The sequence below is a fragment of the Barbus barbus genome (assembly GCF_936440315.1).
Source record: "Barbus barbus genome assembly, chromosome: 14".
Lineage (NCBI taxonomy): Eukaryota > Metazoa > Chordata > Actinopteri > Cypriniformes > Cyprinidae > Barbus > Barbus barbus.
The window spans coordinates 8,200,349-8,207,576 of record NC_136742.1 but is presented as its reverse complement, the minus strand read 5'-3'; the positions used below and the strand labels follow the sequence as shown (position 1 = coordinate 8,207,576).

At 38.1% G+C, this 7,228-nt stretch overlaps 1 protein-coding gene across 1 annotated transcript; it reads left to right on the top strand.

The window, feature by feature from the left end:
- Positions 1–290: 290 nt before the first annotated feature.
- Positions 291–6,244, top strand: LOC306879944 (uncharacterized protein; the record flags this gene model as incomplete). Its single annotated transcript, XM_079433175.1, has 18 exons — positions 291–321; positions 543–697; positions 860–1,000; positions 1,358–1,411; positions 2,123–2,290; positions 2,362–2,458; positions 2,537–2,754; positions 2,824–2,974; positions 3,129–3,337; positions 3,405–3,522; positions 3,649–3,747; positions 4,330–4,499; positions 4,577–4,668; positions 5,074–5,204; positions 5,473–5,662; positions 5,738–5,900; positions 5,994–6,105; positions 6,174–6,244. 18 exons carry the CDS (start codon positions 291–293, stop codon positions 6,242–6,244), a joined length of 2,370 nt encoding a protein of 789 aa, XP_079289301.1.
- Between the last annotated feature and the right edge of the window lie 984 nt (positions 6,245–7,228).

Genomic DNA, 7,228 nt, shown 5'->3' with positions numbered 1-7,228 from the left:
AAATACAAGTCCACACCAGGGCGGAGAGTCCCGTCCACGAGCGCAGGAAGCCGCGCAAGCTGTTTGAGTTCCTCACCTGCGCGCAATACTGTGCAATCAGACGAAACACGCACGAGACGCAGTTCCTCAATCACGCGTTTGTGTAGAAGACAAAGGTTATCAAAGATTTCATAATGGGATGCTTTGAAATAGGGTATGTTTTAGGATATGGAAATATGAGTGTTTGAATTCATCACGAGATGTGTTGATTTATTTATTATATTTGTAGGGCGTTATGGGTTATGGTCACTATGATAAGCATTCATGCAGATACCTCTGCAGGTAAGCCATGCTGTGCATTCACTGTTTTATGTCAAGTTATGTAATTCATTACTTAATGGACACATTTCTTGATTGCAGATGGAATCCAAGCTGAATGTCTTGGAAATAGGGTACAGTTTATCCTCCCTGGTTCCTTTAGTGCAGGAAGTCCTTTAGAGCTTTATGCAGTCAGTAAGTTAATTATTCCTTTGTTTGTGTGCCAATGAGTTTAATACACCCAGGAATCAATTCAGACCTTCTGGGCGTTTCAGATGACACACAGACAGTCCTTCTCACACCTCACCTGGCGGCTCAATGTGGCTATACACAGAAATCTGATCCTTGGGGCAATACCATAGTGTCAGCTTCCCTACAGAGTTGTTATGCAGAGAACCAGGTTTGTGTCTTTATAAATTAAGCATTTATTTAACCAGCTCTAGCTCTGGAGCTATAGTTTATCATGTAAATAATTAAGAAAATATGAAAGTTGAAATGTGGGAGTGGATGTTTGAGGAAATGGTTTTATTTCTAATTACACCTATAACCATTTTTTTAATAGGGTGACAAGGAATTTAGAGTAGCCATGCAGTTTAAGCCGTATGAATTCCCCACGCTATCTGATAAAGTCCATGAAGTGTTCAAGTTCTGCAGTCACACCATGACTTCACGTGAGATTTTGTGTGAAACAAACTTCATGGAGGCAAGTAACTTATTTTCTTAAATATATCATTTTAACTTTTGATAAAACGTGGACATTTCTGACATTATGTGGAGGGTTTGACCAGTGGCAGCTGGATAGTTTATAGGACTGATAGCTGCTAAATTGAGGAACTTCTTATCTAATTGGATAATGATGTAAGACTACACTGTATACAATGCTGGCTTAAATACAACCCAGTGCTGGATAAATATTGGTCAGAACACAAGCTGGGTTGTTTTCAACCAACAGTTGGGTTGTATTTAACCCAGAATTTTTTAGTGTTAGTAGTAATCTAATGTGCCAATGGAAATGTAGTACTTGTGTTCTTGCTACCTGCCTGCATGCTTATATTGTCAGGTGTCCGTAAGAAATGCAATACCAGAAATCAAGACAGCACCAGTACAACAGCTGGTATGTATAATAATCTTTTTAGTGGTGATTCAGTAAGCTACTGGTGTCCCACACCATTTATGCTAAATGATGTCTAAAATTGTGTGTTTTTAAGAAGTGTGTGTTGTTACTATTGCAAGTTTTAAAAAGGGGTCAAATCTCATTAGCTGAATCTAAAACTGCGTCCTTACAAACAATATGGAGAAAGTTACTTTTAAAATTATTGATTTACAAATACTGTTACTCCCTAAAAAAGTAAATAAACTAATGCATTGCAACTAATGCTGTAGGTTACATGGCAGATGTAATATGTCCAGATTGCATTTATTCTATCCATACTATATAGATGCATATATATATATATATATATAATTTAATGTTAATAAAGTAAGTTCCTTGTAAAAGTATCTACTCAGATGCTATGCAATTCTAAAAGCAGCTATAGACTGAAGGGGAGTTCCCACAATAGTGAATAGGGGTGAGATCCTATTTTGGCCTAGCAACCACTAAAATCTCCCTAGCAACCATATTACAATGCACTAAAAATACTCCTAACACTTTCCCAACCGTAAAGCAATATCCTGGCAACTACCATAGCATTGCATGCGCAAGTACCACTTACATTGTATTTTATTTATTAATTTTTTTCAGAAATGGTAAGTAGGTCTTCTACATTTTTCATGGATAATTTCATGATTTTCTACAGAATCTTCTGTTGTTCCTTTCTAACAGCCCACAGTTATACCTAACTTGCAACTCTGGAAAATCCTACTGTACACCCCTGAAGAGAAGTCCTTTGATAAAGAGACCCTACAAGCGATGGGCTACAATGTTCAGAGTTCTCCAACACGACTGGTCATGCGAAGCCCATACAACATGGTCGAAACCTTTGTCCAAAATGTATGAACGGTTTCATGTGCCAGCATTGGCATTAATTTCTCTGTAGTACCTGAAGTATTTTTCCTTGTTAGGTTGACGATGTTGATATGGTAGTGTTCAAATCAGTGGTCTTGTTCCGTGACCGCTGGATGATGACTATAGTCGAGTCGGCAGCAGCCTGTCCAATTAGTGAGATTTCATTCACACATTTGCGTTATTTTGCCATTTTGGTGTTCTACAACTCATTGCGCTCTGATTTGACTTCAGATGGCGCTTCAGTTGTGGGTCAAATGATTTATTGGCAAGTTCCTTTGCACATAACTCCTTTGGTGTCCTTGGAAGTTGAAATCCTGGAGGTGCACATGGGCATCAATGGAAGAAGGCTAACACCTGAAGAGATTGAAAGCCGTAACTATGCCGTGACCTTCAAAGAGTCCCATGTAGTTGTTGAGATTCCTATTGGGGCTGCTGATGGATACTACAAGGTTGAGTTGTCAACTGTTTTCCATTTAACTTGAAGGTAATGACTAAGACCTTTTTTTTGTTAATTACAGAGTCACGTTCTTGAGGATCAGTACCATGTCAGTTACACCATAGAACCCATGCTTGAGCTGCTGTGGAAGGAGGGCCAGGATGAGACCACGTATAAGGTCTTCTTCCCCATCACCACTCCTTTGACACCATGGCCACCCCAAGTTACAGACTGTGAGTTGAATTTAGGGCAGAAAGGCTTTAATTTTTATATATATATATATATATATATATATATATATATATATATATATATACACACACACACACGCGTAGAGAGAGATTTTTTTTTTTCTTCCAAGAGAATTTTTTTTTTTTTTGTGATCAGACACTCAACCTAAGCAGAGGGTGTTTGATGTATTGCTGGGTTACTTCCTACCTGATGTGGAGCTGCTGAATATCACCTTTGGCTCTGAATTGCTCACTGTCTCAGAGATCATTATTAAAGGCATTAACCTGCAAGAGCACAGCTTTCCGAATGACACCAAAGCCTTTGCTCTTCAGGTTCCCTTCTCTGAACCTTATGTCCAAATAAAGGTATATGCAGTTGTTATCCTAGCTCGTGTGATTGCCTTGTCTTAAAATGGTTTCATCTGTAATGCAGATGTTTCGCCCTGATGTAAGAACCTACATACTTGATTTGGTCTTTGGTTTCATCATCTTGCCTGAACATACAGCATTTTCACACTCCGTTGTACTAGAAGCTGCTTTAGCTGACATTGGTAAGAACTTTTTTTGACGGGGGGAGGGGGACTACAGTAAACTCTGCAGCAAGGCAGATCTCTAGGAATTAGAATTGTGCATAACTGGGTTGTGCTAATATTTACCTTGTGTCCCTTTTTCTGCAGTCCTTCCACATGCAGAGGGAAGTTGCAATGAGGACAGCTTCAATATTTATGTCAAATATGGGGGCACCCCAAGTTCCCAAGTACAGATTAAACTGGGAAGTTTGGAGCTGAATGATAAGATTTTACAGCAGTATGAGCATCATTCAAATGAAACCCATTTCGAAATCGTTGTGCCATTCCTAGCGCCAGTTGTGGCTTTTGAGGTATTCTTCAGATTTCTTGGGTTGCACTAGTAATTAGTGACGCTTACAAGAGCACAATTAACCAGTCATAAGTGATGCCCACATATATACAAAGGGATAGTTCACCCAAAAATCAAAACATGAGGCTTTAGTTGAATAACTGGAGTTGTTTCAAAGCCATATTATTTTATTTTATTATTTTTTTTTTTTTTTGTGAAACACAAAAGTAGAAGTTTTCTAATAATCTCTAAGGACCATACTACCTTCTTAATTCTCCTGACTGTTTTCATACCTTTATTTTTCAAGTCTGTTCAGTTGGCTGGAATCATGGGAAGAATTGATGTGGAAATTTACGATTCCTTGAATAACTGGAGCTTCAGAGAGTTCTCTCTTGCCTGCCCCTTTTTTGTAGTATTGTCAGGTTGGTTTGTATTTTATGTCACTTTCATGATGTCTTGTTGCTGTTTTACGATTGTGAGTTTCTTTGTTGTGGTGCCAGAGTGTTTTTCTAATGGAACAATAACTGTGGTGCTTCCCAAACTGGAATTGTTCCCCCACATTCTTCCCGGTGAACTCTCTCTAAGAGACCTGTCCTGCAAACCCTCATACAGTCAAGACTACTTTGCTTATTTTCACTTTGGTGTCACCACTTGTGGAACCACCCGAAAGGTACAAGGGTGCTCGGATCAAATATTCACACAACGTTTATGAAATAAGGTGATTCGTTAACTCTTTAGCTTGTTCAGTTTGTTGAGGATACCATGATATACGAGAATGACGTCACCTGGAAGAGAGATGTACTTTTGCCAGAGACCGTACTCCCTGAGCAGGAATACAGGTTATTTTTAATTTTTAATTTAGTTTTTCTTTCTTTAAATGCAAGCCTCACAAAGCTTTGTCCATCAAAACAAGCATGTAGTGCTAAACAAGCATGTAGTGCCCTTTGCTAAATTTTTTGTCCTGGTAAAAATGCACTGTTAGGTCTGCATTATCAGTAATTCACAAAGTAATTTATTTCATTATTAATAAAGAATTAGAAAATTAACTTAACGTTTAATGGGCATACCAGGTGTTTGGTAGATGTTTGTCCATTTTAAGGGTTAAATTCACTTCAGTTTCCTTTATTGATGTGTCAGTGTTTGCTTAGTAATGACTTGGTTACCACAATACAAGTTGTAAACATTAAGCAATTGTATGGTAAAGTACAACAATGACTAAAATGAAGTCTGCTCATCTCAAACAGGTTCACGGTGTCCTGTGTTTATATCGCAAACGCCACTCAAAGCATGATCTTTCATGCTGTTTCGCACTTTAAAGAGCCACACGCAGATGTTGGGAAGGGTGAACTCACTGTTAGCCTGAGGCTTTCTAAGGGTATGCAAACTACTTTTGCTAATGGTTTCTTTGTCCAATGTTTTGTTTTTGGGAATAACATGTGATCTTGAATCATTCACAATAAGGCTGAGAATGCCCAATAAAGTATATTGGATCCATTATAATTTCATGATGACTTTTAATTACATTGATAAGCCATTGATAAGCAGCAACTTTTTGTGAAAAGTAACTAGATACTAACTTGATTAACACATATGCCTGTTAGTCTGAGCAATGCATGGTATAATTTGAGATCCCCTCCCTCTAGATATGGTTTACCGGCTCTTCTATCATGATGGTGACTACCCGGTTTTAAAGTTTCTGAAACAGCCTCTATATTTTGAGGTGGGTATGGATCACTCCAAGGACTCCAGGGTAGCAGTAGTCCTGGAAAACTGTTGGGCAACACTATCCAATGACCGAGAATCCAAACCTAAATGGGATTTAATAGTTGATGGGTATGTTTGAAACATTGTATGCATTTGTGGAACATTTCTACTTGATGCGAGGTCTAATTCGTCTTCTCTAACCAGATGTGCTAATCCTAAAGACCCTGAACAGACCAGCTTCCATCCTGTAATCGCAGATGACCGAGTGGACCTCCCAGATCACTTCAAAAGATTTGAAGTTAAAACGTTTGCTTTCAAAGATAATGATGAGAGTTCTGAAAGTGAGGATGACACCTTGGCCAGAAGGGTATTGATACAAATTCTTTGTAAAACTGTTCTTTTCTTGTATTGTGGATTGAACTGATAACCCATTAACAGTTAATTTACTTCGCAAATTTAGGTTTTTGTCCATTGTGATGTCATTATTTGTGATGTCGAGGACACTGCTGATGGACGTTGCTACAAAGGCTGTCCGGCAGCTCAGAATCCGGTTGGGAGCAGTTCAAATAGAGGTAACTATTTCAATTCAGTCAGGTGAAAGTGAAGCTTCTCATCTCTGACTGGTCTTACTATTCCACAGTTCGCAGAAGTTCAGGCTTTTCAGAGGAAGCCCTGCAGCATGTGTCTATAGGCCCCATTCTGTTGATATGAACCTGTAAGTTTAACGTTTCCAAATTATCTCAGGAAATGTTCTTGAGTAGTTCTGAAGGCATCAACATAAGGAGACTTCTGGTTTTGTAAACCACTTGGTGCAACGTGGAACTTGAATGAAGTCATATATCTGATGCAGATGATGTGAACCTGTGGACATTCTGCGTTGAATAACACCTGCCTTGTGGAATTTCCACAAATAGATGTCTGTAACAGACACTCTCTCCCATTGCAGTTACTTAATGAAGATGCTGTGATTGTCCACAAGATGGCGTCTCAAGTGTAATAAAGCGTTTTAACCCAATGGACTGAGTGGAATTTGATCTATTTCAGAACATATACCACATAACAAAATAAGAATGCAGTTATGGGAATTATATATGTGACTGTTAAAAGCAATTTAACGTATACATGTAGCATGTTTTTCTGGACCATTTATATCAAAACAGATGATGCAAAATAAATGTTGAAAATCATTGATTTCCCCATATCTTTGGATGAATTTCAGATTAATCATTCGTATGAATAAAAATCTGAAATTAATGAAACTCTTCAGAGAAACTCTAGTGTGAACAGAAGTGATTGTCGCATATTGTCCTGTGGTAGGGGGTTCTGGGATAGGTTGTGCTATCTGATTAGGTGTTGGGAGGAACCGGCAAGTAGGGGGTCTGTTACAGGTTAATCAGTTTAAACGTTATGGATTTATTGGGCCCCTGTAGGCTAACTGAATATTACTAAATATAAGAATAATTATTGTTGGCAGCTGTGCTACACAAGAAATGTTATGATCTTTTGTGAAAATTATATTTCATGTTTACTGTAGTAATAGAAAACAATGCATTATGATTCCTTTGTAATGTAAATTTCAGGAACCATCAATTTCAAATTTATGCTGCACAAAATGAAAGTGCACTTTTTTTTTTTTTTTTTTTTTTTTTTTTAAGCAAGTGTGATACAGCTTCGTCCATAAAATGACTGTGTAGT